The sequence below is a fragment of the Atheta coriaria genome, unplaced genomic scaffold (genome assembly GCF_025399875.1).
Source record: "Atheta coriaria isolate IRGN ID8LTWV9N9 unplaced genomic scaffold, Caltech_Dcor_3.1 hic_scaffold_10_pilon, whole genome shotgun sequence".
Classification (NCBI taxonomy): Eukaryota; Metazoa; Arthropoda; class Insecta; order Coleoptera; family Staphylinidae; genus Dalotia; species Dalotia coriaria.
The window spans coordinates 3,553,044-3,574,872 of record NW_027045452.1 but is presented as its reverse complement, the minus strand read 5'-3'; the positions used below and the strand labels follow the sequence as shown (position 1 = coordinate 3,574,872).

Genomic DNA, 21,829 nt, shown 5'->3' with positions numbered 1-21,829 from the left:
TTAAGGGCGCGCACAATAAAATTACGAGCTTTACGACTTTCGGCTCGTGTTTTTTAACCGCTCGAGACAAAGCGGATGCGGAATGCTTTGCCATTGAATACGATGGGTGTGTAAGGATGATGCGAAGACATGTTGCCACGTTCACTACGATATAAATTATATTTTATGAGTTATGAAATAAAATAGCGGTTTTACGCGTTAATTGTGTATGGAAAAAGGTTATTCATCCCAATTATTGATTTGCTTCAAGAGACAGTGGAGTAATGTATGTAGAACTTAGAATGACAGAAGTAATTATTGCGTATGACATCAATTATCATCATGTTCAATGCAGACGATGGAGTTCACCTGCCGGCTGGGGTTCTACTACCAACATGTGAAATCCATCCGCAAAATGCATTCGTAAGTCTTGCGGGGCTGGTTTACGAGCGCCGTAAACGTCATGTCGAACGAGCGGTGCACTTTCCGGATAGATTAACACAACTAGACAAACCCCCTTTGCACTGAACCACTAATAGTAAAGTTTTACACTCAAAAATTAGAGTTTTGTGGTTATGTTATGTTGTGAGGTTATGTATTGCGGTATATTCACAGTGCACATTTTTCGTTTCCTTACGGTGCAAATAGTAAAGTTGTGCGCGTCGCTGGCGCCTGTTCGCGCACATCCCCCAGCTGGATCCGCAGGACGCCTCCACAGCGACGGGCTCGGGCCGGTTCGCTCGCCGCCGCCCGCTACATATACGCACCCGCGGCGTTCGCGCGCCGCATTCAACTCGCGAACACGCAGCAGCGTCGGCGTCGCGACGCTTCGGATCTCTCGTAAAGACGGCGAGCATATCCGCGCGCGGTGAGCGCGAGACCGGAACGCACGGTCCATCGCACTACGCTGCTATCACAAGTAAAAAGCTCGTCGCCTCGACGCACTCGATAGAACAGAGAACACAGCGCCAAGAAAACGCCCGCACGGCGCGTCGGGGCGGTGTGAATGTGACAAACAACAAGTTGTAGTATTTTTTCTAATCCCTCGCACTGGGGGAGGTCGGCGGCGACGATGAACCTTCGTAATTCGACGCTCAGTGTTTAGTTAAGTGTGAAACGCAAGAATTAATTGAGTGCTACCACGAAACTATGTTACAGTGAACCAAACAAGCCACAAACTTTCCCAACTTGTACCATGGAGGTTAGCGCAGCAAAGGATTTTTTCCTGCGGCTGCTCGTCGTAAATCTACTAGGCACATTTTACGGTACGTTAAACACGCTTAATTTTTATTCATTTATTAGTTTATTATTCATGAAGCAATTAAAGCAGACCATAAATCTTTGGCGGAAGAAGATAACAAGGTGAATCAATAAATAAATAAAACTAATTGATAATTAATTGTTTGCTATCAAAACAAATGTGTGGGTACAAGGAAAAGAAAATGACAAATCGTTTTCCGCATGGCGTGGATAAATAAAAGTGGGCCGGTGTGCACGCAGAGGAAACGAACCCCGGCGATGGCAATAAGTTTTTATTATCTTGAGGCGTGTGTGCTCACGCCCGATCCCCAACGCATCCGTTGAGAGATTTGCCCAGGCTTGTTGATACGTTCATGTGGGGATTCTGAACGAGAGGCGTTGATTAAGTTTCCACCTTGTTTCCAACTTGTTTCCGCAATTTGTCAATTTTACCTCCTCACACACACACACTACAACTACAAAAGTGAGCAAATATTAAATTTGAGGTTAGTTTTATCTGGTGCGCGCAATTTACTCGAATATTAAATAGAAAGAAATTGCAAGTTTCCCAATTTGACTGCAAGATGAGAGTTGTGCAACCTAGTTAGCAACGTGAACATCTTTCGGGTATAGTGGGTTGCGGCTAGGAGGCGAAATAACGAGGGCAGGTAGTTTTAGCCGGAATATGTGCTCGTTTCGATGTGTTCCATTTTCGGTCCTCGCCTGGCCTTCATAACCGTCCACGTTTCTGGCCATTTAAATATTTATCTTGCGCACTTGCATTTTGTTCAACTTTTACGGCATTTTAAGGATAACTACGTTTTAAAACAGTGAATTTATTAATGTTATCAAAATTAATATGAATTCATTAAAAGTTTTGAATATTATTTAATTTTATTATGAATTTCATGCAACACTTTGTATAAGAAAATATCCGTAGTGTGTAGTTTTGCGCACAGCAATTTCATAGCGTTTAAAAATGCAGGAAAAGTCGTACCAAGTCACGAATGGAACGACCAGCAGATGACGTTGCCGTTTCAGGACAAACTGAAGAAAAGCTGAAAGTGCATGCGAACGAATTTGATATCTCACTCATTGTTACATTGCATAACTCCTCCTCGTCGTCGTCGTCGTTGCCGTTGGGGAAATTTTTGTTTTCATTTCCGTTTGCTGCGCATCCCATCCGTCGCCGTCGAGTACAACTCCTAGTTTTCATAGTTTATGTTTTATGTCCGCCCATCTCGGCGTCTTTAAAGGAGATATGAGAGGAAAGTCGCGAACAAGGCGGATTCCACTTTTGTGCTGACTTCTCGAATGCGTGTAAGGTCTTGACTTCATCTCATATCCATCGGGCTGGAGGGCCTTCAGCCATCGTTTTTATTACGCATCAATCTTGATAATGCTCCTTTTATATGTATACGTATACACAATATCGCCTATAGATGGACGTATGAATACCAGCTCGTTTTTCGGTTCTTTCTTGCAACGCGCTTCGATTTCTTTTATTTTTATTTTTTCCCGGCTAGTCGACGGGCAAAATCGAAGGCAATGAAGGAGCATTTCTTGGGACAAGAGACAAGAAGAAGGATTATGGGCATTTAGCTGCAAATTGAAGGCGCCAGACACAATTTTTCCGATTGCTGCCCCAGCGTGTCGCCTCCTAAGTAAAAGAAATCTTAAAATACTATCGTTTATCATAAAATTTCATTTGTTGCACGAACTTTTGATTACATTTCTTGGTATAATATACGTATATAAACCGGAGAGATTTTTTTTTGCATTTGTTTCGTATTTTATTTCCTGGAATTTTTTATAAGCGCGGAATAATTTTATTTGTTGCATTCTTTTCTTTTTACTATAGTCGCCCGCATTCGTTCCGGTCGGTTTCGTGCGTTCGTGCGTGAGGTACAGGTTTATTGCGCGCTTAAAATGTTGAAACAAACTTTGGCCCGCAGAGCGCACCGTAAACAAACACGCAGGACGATAATGCATAAACTGTTGCTACGCACGCAAAATTTCCATCTTCCGGACAATCTTTTCGCTCTTCGCATGCGGTCGGTCGGTGGAAGCCACCGGGTGAAAAATGGAGGAACAAATTCATAAATTCAACAAATTTAATCCGTTATTCTTCCATCTGGACGGATCAATTTCCGACTACCCACTTTTTTTTATTCTCTGAGGCACACGTTTCGTATGCATACTCAGTCCAATTCTTTTAACGCAGGGTGGGAGAGATTTTTTCCTCTCGCGGAGAGAACTCTTTTTAGTCCTGGAGCGCCCATCGCCCATTTCTCATTGATTATTACATTCAGACGTGCAATAAAATCCGTCGAAAAATAAATTACCTTTTTTGCGTATTTTTTGGTACTCGCTAGGCGAAAGCACAAACGTTTGCGCGTTTTAAAGCCTGGTGTGCCGCTTTGGGGGCGGTTGGGTCGCACTCTGTGAATATTGCAAATGAATGCGGTCGTGCCATCACGTTGGCCCTGTGTGAAGTTTTTATGGTCGACTAACACCTATTTCGAAATCCATTTGAAAACTATTTTACGGCGTGGGAACCAATCTCAGAACAAAACTTACTCAACAATTGCTTATTTTATTTTAAGTGGAAGTAGATATTAATTTTCAATACTGCTATCAGATGTAACCTGTCGCGGTGTGTGAAGCAACGCCTAAACCATTATCACACGTAGGTATATCATGCATTGGGAGTAATTGTGCACTTTCGTTCGAAGAACACGCTCACGTGTAATACGATATATAAACATGGGGCCACAGCCGTCTCGCGTTTCACACATCAGCATAATTGTAACATTATGGTAGCTATCAGCCGCCAGAGGGGGCTCTGCGCTGCGAAAGTGTGAAGTGCGTTAAACATGATACGATTATCATCTCATGTTTGAACGAATACGGAAGCATGTGTATTGTGTACATTGTCGACCTTTTTCTTGCCGCTCAATTCTTTTGTTTGCAATTATTCGCGACTCTTTGCAATGCGATGATTTACACGTTTACAGCACAGGGGAGAACAAAGCGAAAGAAATTGATAAAATGTTGGAATGGCTGAGTCAAAAGCAGCCGGACGAGTTTAGTGCACCCTCAAGACCGATTCGCCGAGTGCAGCGTCGTGATTATTTATGGTGTGCGCCAATCCACCCCCGCCTTAGCTTTTTATCATCTGCGAATGTAAGCGGCAGTGACGTGGCGAGAATAATCTTAATATTTTTCAAATAAAAATTAGAAATTAAATTAAAATTATGTTATGTTTTTTTGTTTCTTATGCTTGATGAAGGAGTATTTATTATCGTCACTGTCAGACGAGACTAGTTCCACGCTAAAAACCCAATCTAATCGTGTCATCTGTATTTATAGCATTTCAAAGATAAATATTTAATGTTCGACGCGAAGACGCCGCACAATCGTCTGCGGAATTTCCTTCTATATTTTTTTCTTCTTTCGCTTTTCTTGCGGCTGCCATGGCCTCGATCTGCGCGATTCTCCTTTTATCATCATCTTCAATCGCGATGGCACGACGGCAGCACGCGCACGCGATAGTTCTTTGAGCGTGTTTATTTGAAATTACTTGAATCTGCGGTTGTGTACACGCGCTGCCAGCGGGAAATAAGAATGCGTAGCGAAATGTTTGTTTTATGGCGAAGAGAGTACCACTCGCGTAAGCGAAATTGGAAAGCCGTTGGAAATGATAGATCGGTGCTTAATTCTTATAAACATACTTAGCTTATATAAACATTCAACATGCATTACCACTGTTTAATTCACGATTAATTCGTTTTATCAATATCCCTACTAATATTATAAATGCGAAAGTCCTGATGTTTGTTACACTTTCACGCAAAAACTACTTAACCGATCATCATGAAAATTTGTACACATATTCTTAGTGGTCCCCGAATGGTTATAGGCTTCTTTTTATTTAATAAAAAAAATATTTTTTAAATAAAATAAAGAAATTGTTTAGCCAATAATACCTAAGCATCTGGCTATTTGACTACTTTAACGCCATCTAGCATTCCAGCAATGAAACTCAAACCTAAGTACTATAGTACCATCACACTGTATTATCACACTGTATTACCGACAGCTACGTCAACATCAAATCCAATTGACTACACTATGGAGACTGTACACTATACTTCCATAGACTATACTTTCAGCCATTCTACTTCATTGTTACTTCTTCTGTGACTACAGACGCGTACGGAAGCAACTTCATTATTTTAGATATTCGCGAGCGAAGCCGCGGGTTAAAGCTAGTCAAAATATATTTTTTTAAATTTAAGTAAAAATTCGCGGAATTAAACGATAAGAAACGAAGTAATAACATAACATGTCAAGGCTCAAGGCTCAAGAGTATAATGCAAGTAATGTTGTTGCTTGTTAAAAATTGAAACCTGTTAAAATAGAATGGAATGTGTTTATGAACAACCCCTAAACAAACAAAAACACGTAATGTTCGAAAGTCAATCCGAATGGGGCATATACAGCCCGCGCTGTAAAACAACGCGAAAATATTTGTCACACACGCGTGCGACGAATTCATTTCACATGCCAATGACAATCAATAAAAGCGCTCTCGCGATTTGGCCCCCGTTTGGGGCTTTCGGCACGCACCGGCAAACACAAACAATGCATTGCGTTCGGGGAGCAGCACATGTTCGCTCCGATGAACCACACCGAAGCGCCAAATTAGTGTGCATTCGTTTCGACGTCGACTTCATAATTTCCCGTTTTGTAATTTCGAACCATTTGAACGTCCTGCGCTGATGCGCATCAGGCATCAGTTATCTGCTTGTACTAGTTGTGCTTCTCTAACCCACAAACAAACAAACAAGTTGCATGAAAGTGGTAATAATGAAGGTTTCATTAATTATTCTAAGTGTTTGAAAAGTTATCTAATTTTTTGACATTTTAATAAAAACCTGGATAAAATTAAATATTTATGGAATTAATTATTTATGCACGCATTTAAAAGTATTGTAGTTTTATTTAATGTTTTATTAGTTTCGCACATTGAATTCGCGCATATAATTCACGTGCAATCTGGTGCATAATTCAAGCTAAATACGCATGTTGGCAATTACGATTTTGGTTTAATTAATCGCCGGCTTTTTCGCAGCGCGCGTTTGTTTGCGTTTGGGGCGTGCGAGGCGTTCAACGCTGAAATCGGGCGACGCTGGCAATTGTGCAAAGTTTGCCCGATGGCTGAACGCTGATAACCGAAACGGCGCCAAAACTCCGCGGGAGAAAATTTCGCCAATGCTAAAATGCTGCAGCGCAATACATTAATTAATATTTGGCAATATTTAACCGAAAACGTCAACATCGATGCAGATGCAGATTCCGTTCGCCGTGTGCCTAATTTATAAGCGTTCTACTCGTATATGAGTCGGAAAATTATTTATTACATTTGCAGCTGTACGAATCGCGCATCAAAATGGAACAATAACAACACGCGATGAAATTAAATTTATGCGCTGTTTTTAATTGGCATTAATCAATTTATTTGTTCGTGTGCACAAATTTGCATAGCTACGTATAATTAACGCAATGAGTGTTATGGAATTTTTAGAATTATTTCTTTTTTTATTAAAAAATCAAAAAAAAACTTTTTGCCAATTTTCAACGCAAAATATTCGAATCCGCACTCTAACATCCGGAATTAAACAATACTTCCGATAGTTTAGAGCGTGCCCAAGTTTGCGACTTTTAAAAACGTTGCGGGAGCGTAGAATTGCAAAATTGGCGAATGCGCCGGGCATAAATTCGACTTTTGTAAAAGTTTCGCTCTCGCGTTTTATATTTATAGCCTCCTTCGATTCATTTCGCTGCTTTTGCTCTGTCATCCGTCCAAAGTCTTAAAACTATGCCAACACAAAGCGTATTTGTCGATGCACGTCGATGTTTCGAATTCGCTTCAAGTTTTTCGAACTTATTTCGCCCGAAAATGCAAAGCACAAAATCATACAGAGTGTTGAATTGCTTTCATTAGGTTTTTGTTGACGGTTGTATTGCCCTTGCGGTTTCGAAAGCGTGTGTGCTATATCTGTCAATTCAACATAATTTGCGAGTTGTGCAAGCACGACCTCTGAAGCGCGCCAAAGGGTACATGGCAACTGGCGGTAACGAAACGAATATATGATTTAAACGCCTCGCACTCCCATCGGGTATTCATCCGCACCCTCGTCAGCAATTTTCCTGTTTACCTGTTACGTCCAGATATATCTTCGTCTGGCCACAGCCGCAGCCGCCTCTCATTACTCGCCGCGCTGCAAAGAGCGCGTGCACCTTTTTGGCCCCCGCAAAACCGACGCTCGACGCTTTACCGCGCCGCCCCAAAATTTCAATAATTTTCTTCTGCAAACCCTTTTCAATTTGGCTAACCTTTAACGGGTTACGTTTAACGTTTTAACGAACGCAGCCGACACTGTGAGGGCATTTCAATGTAATTTCCTGCTTAAATTTATACTTCAGTGACTTACATACAAAGTGTTTCGAATTAATTTTAATATAAAACATGTTTTAATCATAAATTGCTATTTATGGCTTAATTTAAGGCTAATGTTCAATTTAGTAAATTTTAAATTTTTGCTTTTTTGTATTTTGTTTATTTTTTTAAAAGAAAATATAAAAGTTCATGTCTTCATTGGCATTCACATTGAACTTGTAACATTGTAGCATCCCCACAGAATTTTATACATGCTAAATATATTACGTTGGCAAAGCATGCGTCTAGACAACACAAAATCTGAACAAAAAGGAAATGTTAAATTTATTAAATCGGCGTCAGCGCAAAAAAAAACACGTTTTTATTTTGATGTGCCATGTTTATTTTTATTTTTATATTTACGATTATGATAATCGAGTTCCAGCAGGTCTGACATTCCAAATCATCCGACAATTTATATATGGAAATAAAAGTTGTATTTTCAAACGAAAATTGCTTGTAACTGGTAACTGGCTGAATGTTTGCACAAATTTTTACGATATTATTCGCCATCGTAGCGTCGCACATTTAAATTTAAGAGGGTGAGATCTCTCCGAAAATATTCCGTAAAAGACATTGCGATTGTTATCTTAATAAACACAGATGTTCGATATCGCTTCGATTTTTTTATTATCCTCTGCGCCGTAGCGAACGGATTTGTAGTCGTCGTTCAAAGTACACCCGCCTCGCATACTCGTATCTTATCTCTGGAGTGCCTAATACATTTCGGGTGGTGGGTGCGTTGAATTGCGCGTTCAATCCCGGGCGCATTGAACATCTTCGGAATATAGAAATATTTCCTCAAGCGTTACGCCTTGGCGGCGGAGTATTAAAGAGACGGTGCCATCGGGCGCAGGCCGAGACCCCGAGAGTGAATGAAGAGGAAAAAGGTCCGAGATGTCTATTATTTTCAATTAACTTTTGCTTTTCTTGGCGAGCGCACGGCTGGTGGGACGAATCTCATGACTGGGATAATATTATTGTAAAACGAGATGCGTCTTGTCTCGAAGATGTGGCTTTTGTTTACATTGAGTGAGGTCGGAGCGGATCACAAATAAAGGACAAATATGAGTAGCTTTCGGTTAAATATTTGACAGTTAAAGGGTATCAATACCATAGAAATACATTTTGTTAGAAATTATGAAAAGTTTTTTGTTACTCTTGAAATAATTACGGTTTTGTAAATTTTTATATGCTCCAATCTCCATCCCGTGACTAAAACCTATGACTAAAGTACTTTATTCACGGTTTTGGCCGTCCGTGGCTAAAGTAACACTTTTTGTGACTCAAAACCGTCGAAAAACAGTTATTTTTAAAGTGGAAATAAAAAATTAAAAATAATAATTAAAAATTGACATAAATCATAATGAAAACAGTTTTAAAGCAGTGACCTGTAACGATGAAGTCGTTAAAAATGACCAAACAGTAATTAGAGAATTTAAAATGTTCCCAAACTATAATTCGTATTAATATGGTTAATATGTAGTATTAAAACTTAGGTTTTCGGCTTGTTAGTCGTGAGTTTCAACATAATTTATTGATAACAGTTTGAAACTTATTATGCATGCGCGCTCTGCGCACAAACTAAGCATGCAACTTGACGACTATATTAAAATTACTAAATGTAGCATTTACTTCGATTCATAACGCAATATGTAGGTAGTTGCAATCTTGTGTTGAGCAACTAGGGGCACTCTTGCACACATAGGCATCTTGTTACCGGTTGATATTGCGCGTATCGTAATATCATTTAATTAGTATTCAATTGAATTTTCGTCTATGCGAACAACACACCGGGAAGCAGTACTCAATTGGGGCTTTTCGCTGCCTTTGAAAGTGAATTAATTTTGACCGCGTTTAACAAACATTCAGTGCGGTGCCGCGCGGTCGGCGGTGGCGCGTCGCATGTGGGTGCTACACCCTCACATCGATGCCGTAAGCGACCACTTTGTTTGGCGGGCGTTCTATTATGACATTTTGTAACTCGTAGCGCGTAGTTTTGCTTCGGGACCTAACAAAGTTACCGCAATAATTCCATTTTAACTATGGTTATACGGGCTCTGCGCGGCTCTTCGCGCCGGGCTTTACCAACTAACGAACTGCAAACATAATGGTGGTCTCTCTCGCTTCTGAAGTAGCTGCTTTTGTTAGAAAATGTTTCACCTACTACATACCTCAACTCCTCCTTGTTTTAAGAGACAATCAGGAATTTTCAACTTTTGACTTGTAAAGAAAAGTTGTGAAACAGAAAAAAAAATCCGGAAATAAATGAAGATAATAACAGATTAGATTTATAATCAGAGCTTTTGTCATTAACAAAACGTTATGAAGTCGGCGCAGAATTGTTCGCTGTTTTCTCGAAACCCGTTAGCTTTTCGCTGTCTGATTGCCGGTGGGAAATGCGGTCGCGAGAAAGAGCGCGGAAAATCAACGCAAAACGCGGCGCATCGACAATGATTTATACGTCGTCATAAATCATTAATAAAGGATCATGTACTCAAGTTTAATTGCGACGGAGCACGGGCGCGGGCCGGTTGCCGCCCTCTGGGCCGCCACCGCCGCTGTTGCGCCAGCCGACGCCTAACGATGTAGCCGCCGCTCGTCTGACGCCGGATTTATTATTGTGCTCTTTGTTTTCTCTCGCTTGCCGCGGTGGCAAAACAAAACTATGCGCGCCGCCGCTTCCAATTCGAGTCGATGGCGCAGCGATACGTTTTTTTTCTATCTTTCTATCTCTGTATCTTTAATTATCCGGAAAAGTAATTGGTAACCATTTTTTTAGTGCGCTGGCCTAATGGCTAGCCCGTGATTTTTAGAAATGCAATTAATCTGCCCGGAGATAGATGGCGGTGATGCAGCAAAAAAATTATCTACGCAGCAGAAAACCTAACCAATTTTTTCGGCATTAACTGACTGTGTGGTGGTTAAAAATCAGATATTCTGTAAACACAAAAGACACAAAAGTGTTTTAATTGAATTCCCTGTTGCTGCGTGCTTTTCATTATTAAATCGTTTACGCCTGGGACCTTGCGCGCGCTCTCGGAAGACGCAAATTATTAAAATATTCATTTCGCCGGCGAGCGCGCTGAATAACAGCCGATAACTAGCGAAAAAGGGCGCCGGAATGAAAAACGCGTATAAAAAAATGCGTGAACTTTTCAAGCATGGCGTGGAAAAAAGTGGCAAAGAGGGCACGGGAAAAATGCGCACATTTTTGTGAATAATGCGTTCGTGAATATAGAGAATATAGGGAACGCAGCTAATATTTCAGGGCTTCGGCAGCAGGCGCGATACAACTGAGTATAGTCATCGTCGTAGTCATAGTCATCGACGTCGACGAGATGGCGATGCTGATGCTGGAGGAAGGTATGCAATGAATATATTATGAACAGGTTGTACGATACGCTTACCCCTGCTCCACAACTCTCAAACCATTCACCTTTTCTTGCTGAGATTTATATCGCAATTTTAACATACGGTTTGTCTTTTTTTCTGTTCAACTATGTAATTTAAGCCTATATAAAAGTTTTTATTTAATAAATTGTTAATTTTCAGCAAAATAGGATAAAAAAATTTAATTCTTGAATAATTTATTTTATGCGTTCTTAGATTGTATGTATTGCTATTACTGGTTCGATCTCCACGCCGTTATTCCCTTATTGGATGCACCTATAAAGAGACTTCCACTCGGTGTGCACCGTCGGCAACTCGGGCACAAGATTAGACTAGGTTTTTGTTCGGTTTATTGCCTCGTAGAAGACGCGCGCGCAACGCTCGGCAACAATTTCGCTCCCAGCGATCGTGGGAAGAACGTCGCCGGCGCCTCCACCACGGCTCCTCCACCATAGTGCGCGATGGCGATGGCGCTATAATCATGAAAGCTCGGAAAAGCTGCTAGGTGATGTTAAGAATATTAGTGCTTTTCGATTTTCCCGCATTTGAATTGCAGATGTTCCTAGTCCTGGCTAGCGATGAGTTTTTTTTTGTTTTAGATGTAAAAATGCAGCAACCACACAATTCGCTGCAATTTTCCGAATGTAAATTTTTCCAAAGATCCATATTTAAACCGCTTCGCCTAGAATAAACGTATTTTGAAGTAGAAAAGGAACACGATGACAATCGCCCAACGGATTCGATCACAGTCCATCCCGGCACCAGCACCAGCAATCTTGTTAGTGGCGATACAATATTTGCTGTTTACATATACCTAGAGCTTTAAAACTCTATATATTCCCATCAATATATTTTTTGCATTAAAAAAACCACATTTTCTTAAAAACAAGAAAAGAAACGATAAATAATTTAATTAATATTTTTTATTGTAAAATTTTGAGAGCACCTTGTATAAAATTTCCAAAGATTGAACTCCCAAAACCACGTCGTCACAGACCATAAAGTAAACAACCGCTACGTCCACATTTCCGCCTTGTACGTAACGCAAACAGTACGAAAGTGTATAGGGGGAAGTCCCGTAACGCCGGACGGCACCTAGCACCGGACACTCGTACTATTTAAGCTAGTTTAAATCTTTTCATTTCAAAAAACAAGTGAAAGGGGCGCGGGGGGCTCACAGGTACAGGATCACTCGTCGTGGCTCGCCAGTAACGCACACGGCCACGGCGGAAGCAGCCGTTTGCTGTTTCAGGCGCAAAATCACGACGTCACCTAAAGATCAATGTAATTAATTCTAGTATATTTATGCATTTACATTTGAGTGGAATTCAAAGATACAAGTAGTACTTGATTGTTATCCGTAAAATGGTAGAATATTATTAGATTTTTTAAACAATTTTAGTAGGTACCACCAAATGAACGAAAATGTCTGTCCCTTAGCACCGGACACTAAGTTGTCCCTTAGCGCCGGACAGTAAACATATTGATATTTCTTGTGAGAGAGAGAGAGTGATGAGATGGCTATGTTGCAGTCAATGCATACATTTAGTAAATGTATACATTTACTAGTTAATGCATACATTCGCTAAAATTCGTAGTTAATGTATTTATTGTAACTGAAATGAACACATTAGCTAGTGGATGTATGCATTCACGGGCTGCTTCTAGTCAGTGTGTTAAATCCGTTGATTAAATCGTTAAATTCTATCACCCCACCCCCCACCGCCCCATAAATAATACCAAACAAGGTAGCTTACCTAACCATATCACATATTTGAAATGTCCGGTGAGAGGGGTATGGCACAAATATGTGTCCGGTACTAGGTGCCACTTTTTAAAACTATACTTTTTCTTACCAAAGTTTAATTGATAGTATTAATTATTTTTTAACAGAGGTTGCATTTTTGTTATTTTAATTTGATTTCTAACTTTGTTATCTACTATATGTCATAATTTAATTAACATTTCTTCAAATATTTTTTGATTTATTTATAAATAACCTTAGGTGTCCGCCACTAGGGGACTTCCCCCTACGCGCACAAATATGTTTGATTTATATCATAGAGGATGTTGCAGTAACATCGACAACAATACACATTATTCGATTCGAAAAGAGTTGAAAGTAATTTGAGATGAAATTGTTGGTTTACCAAAGTCGATTGTGAAATGTAATCTCAAATTGCGTGCATGCATCAACCCCTCTATCACGCGTGGGGGGCGTCTAACGCGTGCGAACTCGGGCGCGTGTTGCAAACGCGAGCATTCGGAATAAATTAAATTAAACAAGACCAAAAGCGACTATATTCAAGCGGAATTAAATCGAAATGGGTTTCGCTAACAGATATTTCCCATCGCACCACAATAAAATTCATCACGAATTCAATCGACGCACAATGCGCGCTGTGTCGCTGGATATTCAAACCCGGAAAACCGGCCCTGATGGTGGTGCGAGAAAGAAGCATGTAGCGCGTATCCTCTCCTGGGTGCGATTTTTACAAAGTATTTTAACCTAAGTTTGCGTTTCGCACTGGAACCAGTACACTAGTGTGATAAATGATGGATTTAGGAGTTTGAATTTATTTGCCAATAGTCCTGACACGGTGAATGTTGCATGAGGGCTTTGTGATGGCGACGCGCTTCGATTTATTGTCGGCCGCACAATGCCCGACGTGATTATGCGTGTGCGGAGTGTTAAGGGTTTGGTATTCAAAATGCAATATCATGGAAAATGATTAGATTTCGATTATATGTAGCGGAAAAACATCAAATAGCTCATCATATTAGTTTCTAAGGCAATTGCGCATTGTAAAACTTGTTTTACACCAAAACACAAAAAAAAAATTATATAAAAAGAAGTTTTACTTTATGCAACTAAAACCTATCTAAAACCCTTTTAAAAGTATCCATTTCACTTAAACGCTTTTTATTTACTCAAGCAATCCACCCGCGCGGTGATGGCGGATGGCGGGTTTGCTGAAAGGCGTCGAAAAGAGCGCAACCGGTAAAGTTTTCACAAGCGTTCGGCTGCGCACTTTAATCTTTACGCAGCGCGCGAATTTTCCAAGTTGAAGTTCGCCGCCTCAACTCTAAACTCATGAGGTTTACGGGTAGGTGTAGTGTGACGTGTGCATACCTCAACTCGTGGGTTGAATTTAATAGTCTGCTTCCACAATAAACCATCGCGGTCGAAAATCTCTCTGCGCTCTGCATTGCGCAAAATTCATCTACAAAGTGAGTAATAATTCCACGCGAAATATAAACTTTCAAGGGACTGTATGAGTGGGAATGAGATATATATTTAAGTTGGTGTTATTTTTTATTCTGCGTCTCCGCACCCTTTTTTCTGGTCTCGTTTGAGTACAGTTTTTACGTTTACGACTTCGACACGCACGCTTTATTCAACGTTTTGCATCATAACATGTGCGCGGTTTCTTTTTACAACATTAGGCCGCGCGTCGAGTTTGAGGAAGCAAACGGAGTGAAAAGAGGGTGCGAAGTGCTTTACCTAATGTGCTTGCCGCCGCCGCCGCCGCCGCCAACGAGGACGAGGGTCGAAAAACAAGCGAAACTACACGCGTCCCGCCTTAATACCATAAGCTACATTAAATAGACGGAAAAATTGATAAAAAACCGCTCGATGTATATCATAATTTGTTGACGGGGGCTTTTGGGCCTGCGTGTGCGCTCGGATAATCATTGGATGAGAGCCTATTGTCCGCCGCATTAATTATTTAAAAAGCTTTTTGTCCAATTTAACTTTTCGGCACACGACCGAGGTTTTCCTAGCTTTTATGATTCATTAACCACTTCATTTATTCTTGTTTTTCCAACCACATTTACAATCTCGCTAATGGAATTATAAAAAGCTCAACTATCTCTCCGAAATTAAAGTAGATATGGCTAAATTATGAAATTAAGACAAATTTGAAAGAATTTTTAATAATTAATTGAGATATACATCTTGTCTGAACGCAATGTGTGTCGCCATATTTTTTTGCGCTGGGTTTTTTTGATGCCCTTAATTTTTTAATTAAAACCGCCTGAAGCAAAAGCTCTAAAACTTTCGTTTAGTATCCGGGGCGTTTTTAGTGTCCCTGCACCGCTCGGTAATAGACAACGAGCTATGTAAGGGCGTAAAACTGTGTCAGCGACCAAAATAAAAACACCGCGTTGCGAAAAAAGCGCTCACTTCTATTAAAATTTATAATCAAGTGCAAGATTTAAAAAAGTTTTTACCTGAAACCACAAAAGCATTATAAACCAAAACAGAATAACATTTTTCTCAAAATACGAAAAAATACTTGTTTATTGTTTGACATTTGATGCGATGGCGCCACTGTCGAGTTAATACGCAACTTGTTAAACGCAGTGATGTGCAGCACTAATAAGATTACGAAAGTTTGTTGATGGCACGCGTCGCTTGGCGCTCTTATTACCAATTATAATTATTCTCGCTCGGGGCAATACCTCATCCGGGCGTTAGGCGTTGGGTCGATGCATCCAATTACGAAATGACCAAACAACGTCAAATGGACGAGCTGGGCACGTCCGGCGCCTGTGGTCGGTTGACAAAGTGCATCTTCAATATCAGAAATAATTGAAGCACTTTAACACTGAACACAGTTGTAGGATACATCCAGGGTCATTAGTGCGTCGAGTGCACAATTTGTTAATAATATCTAACTTAATTTCATAAAACTATATTCTATACTAGCTTTAACCCGCGGCTTCGCTCGCGAATATCTAAAATAATGAAGTTGCTTCCGTACGCGTCTGTAGTCACAGAAGAAGTAACAATGAAGTAGAATGGCGGGAAGTTTAAAATGGCTGAAAGTATAGTCTATGGAAGTATAGTGTACAGTCTCCATAGTGTAGTCAATTGGATTTGATGTTGACGTAGGTGTCGGTAATACAGTGTGATAATACAGTGTGATGGTACTATAGTACTTAGGTTTGAGCTTCATTGCTGGAATGCTAGATGGCGTTAAAGAAGTCAAATAGCCAGATGCAGAGGTATTATTGGCTAAACAATTTCTTTATTTTAATTAAAAAATATTTTTTTTATTAAATAAAAAGTAGCCTATAACCATTCGGGGACCACTAAGAATATGTGTACAAATTTTCATGATGATCGGTTAAGTAGTTTTTGCGTGAAAGTGTAACAAACATCAGGACTTTCGCATTTATAATATTAGTAGGGATCATCAAGAGATAATAGGAATAATTCTGTGTGATTTGTTTGTTATTTTATATTTTTAAATCTTTTTATTTATTTTGAAGAAAAATCTTAGTTTAAACTTACGCAATCCTACATTTTGCTATGTTTGCGGCATGAAATCGATGTATTCTGAGCGAATTACTTTCAATGCCGCTGTTTTCCTGTGTGTATCTATTGTTTTCTTTCGGTTTGTTTGTTTTCGTTCCGTTTTTCGCGCTGGTTGAACACACAAATGTGAACTTTTTTCGCCACTGTTTTTGCGGTTTTTTGCGGCCGCCTGCATGTAACACACGGATCGAGATGCTCGGATTTTTTCGGCGGCGCGTAGAAAGCGCAAAACAGCTGGAATAACACACCGCGCGCACACTTCTTTCGCCGATGACGAAAATAAAGCGCCTTCGGTTCACTTGGTGGACAAATAGCAACCGCGCGCGCGGATGGAACAAAAGCTTGCGTTGGTGTTTGTATGTGTGTGTTGAAGCGCTCGGATCGACGTCGACGCCGCCTGTTTGTGCTAAAACTATATGCGAGAGCGCGAGTAACACTTGGGCGCAATGTGTGCGCGTGCACGTTTCGAACAAATTGAATGCGTATTGGGATATCACTAGGGGTGCTTATTTGCCGCGGTTTGTGAAGAGTGTAATCGAAAACGTCACCGGAATATATTTTTACACTTAGATGGTCTTTGATTAAATTTCTATCAATATTGTTTTTGAGTTGTGGTATTTTTTCACACAACAACTCAAAAATAATACGCGTACATACACGCGTAATTAGCATATTAATGGCGTAATTAAAATATTTTCTCATTTATTTCCAGGCGTATCCGGCCTAAAACATGTCGAATTACTAATCCACCCTCGAGTTGTGAACAAAGGCGAATCGTCCACGCTCTCCTGCGTGTACGACCTGGAGGGCGCGCAGTTGTACACGGTGAAATGGTACCGGGGGCGGCACGAGTTCTACAGGTACACGCCGAGCGAGCATCCGGCGACGAAAGTCTTCCTCTTTGCCGGCGCGCACGTCGACGTGAGTACACGCTATGCCGAATTACTACTTCTGGCATTGCCAGCAGCCGCAATAACATTATTACAGATAATAATAATCAATTAAGTACGCACCAAACCATACGCACCACGAGCGGTTTGCCTCGATTGCCGCATATAGAGAAATTAATTAATATTCGTAGATATCTATTGTGCAGAATGAAATTGATATACGTGTTTATTAACGATGAAGATTAAATAATACTATAATTAGTTGTAATTTGATAAAAGGTTAACCGTGTTTACCGCGTAAAAGATTGTTTTAAACTTGGGGCAAAAAACACGTTTTAAAATAAATTATCCGATAAAGTAAGTAAAGTTTGATGTGTTTTGAATGTCCTACAAAAGCGGCACGGTTCACCGCCGCCGCTACGAACCACCCCTAATAATAAAGTAATTATCTAATGCAAGTTACAAACAACTTTGCGACGCCTGGCCCGCCACGCTCGCTAAAAGAGGCATAAATTAGAAATTAGAAATTTAAATCGAATTACTTACGAGTTCACAAACCAGCTACTACCTAAAGTCCTAAAACACATAATTTTCTCTATCATGTCATTTATCACCGTAATAAAACACTCGCATAATTTTATTTCTAATTTAAGTTCAAATTTTGGCACTTATAGACACCGATTATGTAAAAATCCTGCAGGGACTAGATCTACTAAGATCATTATCAAAGCATTAAAGAATGGTGGTGTACGATAGACCTATAATTCGCAACTCCATCTTGTGATGCCTTGGCGCGGGGGTTTGAACACTTCACCACCCTGTCTGGCATCGTCGCGCTTCGCTGCGCATCACAAGCGTCGGCTCCGCAGTTGCTACATTTAATCATCGAATTAGGTGTAATTAAGGAATTTCTTAATTACTTGATCACGATATAACGCCAGAGCGCCCTTCTACAAAAGCTTTCTTTACAGGTCTCCCTCTCACCGTTTTCACTTTCATGCTTTTATACAAAGTGTCTGCTAAAAGCACAAAAGTTCCGAATGTTAATAATTTATCATTTCCTCTTATACATAATGTTTTATACAATTGCACACAGAAAGACATTTCAAAGTGCTTTTATAATCCCATGAACCCTTTCTGCAATGCATCCCCAAAGCACAAAACTTTGAATTGGATTGTAAAAACATTACGCATTTTTAATTTCGTCTCTTTATGTTATGTACCATGTTAATTTGGTTAGGGTTAACTGGGTCTAATTTTTGGAATTTATTTTTAGACCACTTTATATACATTTTGCTAGTTGTTTTAGGGCTGAATTTCTGTTTTATGCAACATGAACTTGAGGGTCAGGTCTGTGGCCGGGTGTGCGTTACAATTTGCGAGCGTTTGTTTGCGTACGTTGTTACACAAATAGTGTTTATCTTGTTTCGCTTGTTTCACTTGGTATTCGTTTGCTAATTGTACAGTCAGAGTAAAAATACCGACGGTATGCTTTAACTTAATCTGCGCGACTGAAGGAATTATTTATGAAACACACAGAGTGAAAAATATCCGAGTTTCTTGTGAAATAATTTGAATGTATGTTGTTTTGCAGTTGGAAACCTCAGATGAACACCAGGTGGTTCTTCGGAAAGTCGGTTTCAATCTTTCGGGGAACTTCAGTTGTGAGGTGACCACCGAGGCACCTTTCTCCACAGCTGTCGTCTCGAAGGACATGCTTGTAGTCGGTAATGACCACGAAACTTATCTTCTAGCATTATTAGCATTTAGAAACCCTTAAGTTCCAAGTGAACAACTATTTCGAGTGGGCACTTAGAAGTTCATCCGAATACCTCTATCAAATTCCATTCCTCTGTATAACTGTAAATCCCTACTAATATTATAAATGCGAAAGTCCTGATGTTTGTTACACTTTCACGCAAAAACTACTTAACCGATCATCATGAAAATTTGTACACATATTCTTAGTGGTCCCCGAATGGTTATAGGCTACTTTTTATTTAATAAAAAACAAATATTTTTTAAATAAAATAAAAAAATTGTTTAGCCAATAATACCTGTGCATCTGGCTATTTGACTACATTAACGCCATCTAGCATTCCAGCAATGAAGCTCAAACCTAAGTACTATATTACCATCACACTGTATTATCACACTGTATTACCGACAGCTACGTCAACATCAAATCTTCTTCTATGACTACAGACGCGTACGGAAGCAACTTCATTATTTTAGATATTCGCGAGCGAAGCCGCGGGTTAAAGCTAGTCCTTAGATAATTTGTTACATCAGAATTTTCGTCAGCGAGTCAATGATGTTTGGATTAAGACGTTTGTTTGTTCTGATAATAGTGCGTGTTATGGACTAAAGATTTGTTGGTTCTTGCAGTGCTTCCCAATGCGCCGCCGACCCTAATCACCGAGAAGGCGTTCTACATGGCCGGCGACGAGCTGCGAGCCAATTGCACTACGCTCCCGTCACGACCAGCTGCAACTATTAGTTATTTCATAAATAATAACGCAGTGAGTGAACGCCGCTTAGCGTTTCCATTTTAGACTTTGACAGTTTTGTTGTTTGAAGCAATTTCAACTTATATTGAAAACATGGTTCCATTTTATTGTTTCTCCATGATTCTATTAGCTTTTTACATTGGCAAAGCATGTTTAAAATATAATTTCCTACAAGAATGCAACCAGATTTGTATTTTTGTAGTTGAAGTATGTCAAACATTTTCAATCTGGATGCTTTGGTCCTTGCTTTGCATTCTCACAAGACGTCCTTTTCTTGTTTGTCATCGTGCCAGGTATGCCAAACATGCGAAACGAAAAAGCACGCGGATGGCGAACTGCTGTGGAGCGAGCTGTCACTGGACCTACCCATCTTCCCGTCGCATTTTGACAACGGCGGTCGGCTGGTGTTGCGCTGCGAGGCGCAGATATTGGGCATGTACAATCAGTCGGCGGAGCTGCGGCTGGACAGCGCCAAGGATCCCGTCCCCGAACGAGGTATATACATACAAAAAACACCGCAAAATTTTGTATCCACCACTAAGTCCCCTCTTCACCTTTGAACTCACATGCCACCGACGTCGAACCCTTTGTCTCGACAGTGTACAACCTTGTGCATCGCTCCTTTGGGAGGCACCTTTCGTAAACCACGACATTATGCAATAAACCGTGGTGTTTGGGGATGCCGGGAAGCATTCGGGAGCGTTTGGGGATTTAAGGGACGAGACATCAACGCCTCGCATCTTTCGCATTGTTGCGAGAGCAGTGAGCATTCTGACAGAGTTGTCGCCTGCTTCGTGTTTCAATTGCTCAATTCAACGCTGTCGGCTACAAACTACCCCTTCATTCCTAGCCATAATCATTTACATATTTCCTCACCTAACCTTTTCAAACACTTCCCTCAATATATATCTCCACAGCAAATGTTTAGAACATGTGGCCCGATTTGTTGCAGTGACGTTCCCGAACGGAGGTTCCCCTTCGCCACATGTGTCAATCCTCGGCAAGGACGCCATTCGATTGGGGATATTCATATATCTGGTGTTAATTTTCAGGTAAAAGGTAAAATGTTGTGTGTCGCGAGTTGCCAATACCACCGAACTGTGTGAACCTTAAACCTAACCTAAAAATACACGTAAATGAAACTCATAAAAGAAATGTTTGTAATTGCTAAGTTGACGTCATACTATGTTATCCTCAGCAAAATAATTAGAAGTGTAACATTACCAACTAAATGGTGATAGAGGACGACGAATCAAAGGGTCAATCAAATACAAATGTAACAGAAACTAAACTAATATGTAAATTGTTTAAAACCTAAGTCATAATGCGAAACGAAACAGTTTGTGAGACAAATATTGTGAAGCGAAAATAAACGTAAAATATTTGACGACGTAAGTTAATAATAAGTTGTAAAGTACTTTGTTTCGAATAATTATTAATCGTACCTACAGCAGTAAGGAAATAATTATGAAATGTGAACATGATTAAAGACTGTTTTAATTTATCTTTTAAGATGTATTATATGATATAATATATATTTGTGACGAAAAAAGTGCTAAATATAAAAAATTTTAGTCGCGTTGATGAGCCAATTGTTACTTTATTCTTATACCTTGAATTTACGAACAGAAAGGTAAGTCTATTAAAAACACAAACTCGTTAAAATGACTTATAGCACAGTAAATACATTTTTTGAGATAATTTTTAAATTTTTGTTTAGTTTTGCGTTTTGCTACTAACAACTGAGATAATTTCGTGGTAAGATTCAGTTCTTCGCGCAATGTGCGCTCCTCCGACGGAAATAAATTAATTTCGTTATTGCCCGCTTGCGGAATTAATTTGTTTTCGTCTTGCGTTGCGGAGTGCAAGCCGAAACACAAATGCCGAAACAGAGAAGTTATGACAACCGGTAGAGCTGTGCGCTGTGTGCACATTGCTGAAGCAAGAATAAAAATAAAATGGAAAAAGTGCCATGAATTTATATGAA

The 21,829-nt window shown here is 40.0% G+C and overlaps 1 protein-coding gene across 1 annotated transcript; it reads left to right on the top strand.

The window, feature by feature from the left end:
* The first annotated feature begins 782 nt into the window (after positions 1 to 782).
* On the top strand, positions 783 to 21,424 carry LOC135801114 (cell adhesion molecule 1-like). Its single transcript, XM_065314480.1, has 6 exons — positions 783 to 1,244; positions 17,155 to 17,363; positions 18,927 to 19,059; positions 19,721 to 19,854; positions 20,136 to 20,337; positions 20,795 to 21,424. The coding sequence occupies exons 1-6, from the start codon at positions 1,175 to 1,177 to the stop codon at positions 20,896 to 20,898; spliced, it is 852 nt and encodes a 283-aa protein (XP_065170552.1). The 5' UTR covers positions 783 to 1,174; the 3' UTR covers positions 20,899 to 21,424.
* Positions 21,425 to 21,829: the final 405 nt, after the last annotated feature.

Bases quoted from the DNA above. Each gene is read 5' to 3' on its own strand.
- LOC135801114 (XM_065314480.1), top strand. From the start codon at position 1,175: ATGGAGGTTAGCGCAGCAAAGGATTTTTTCCTGCGGCTGCTCGTCGTA. The intron at 17,364-18,926 runs GTGAGTACACGC...GTTGTTTTGCAG, and splicing joins TTGCCGGCGCGCACGTCGAC to TTGGAAACCTCAGATGAACA. The intron at 19,855-20,135 runs GTGAGTGAACGC...TCATCGTGCCAG, and splicing joins ATTTCATAAATAATAACGCA to GTATGCCAAACATGCGAAAC.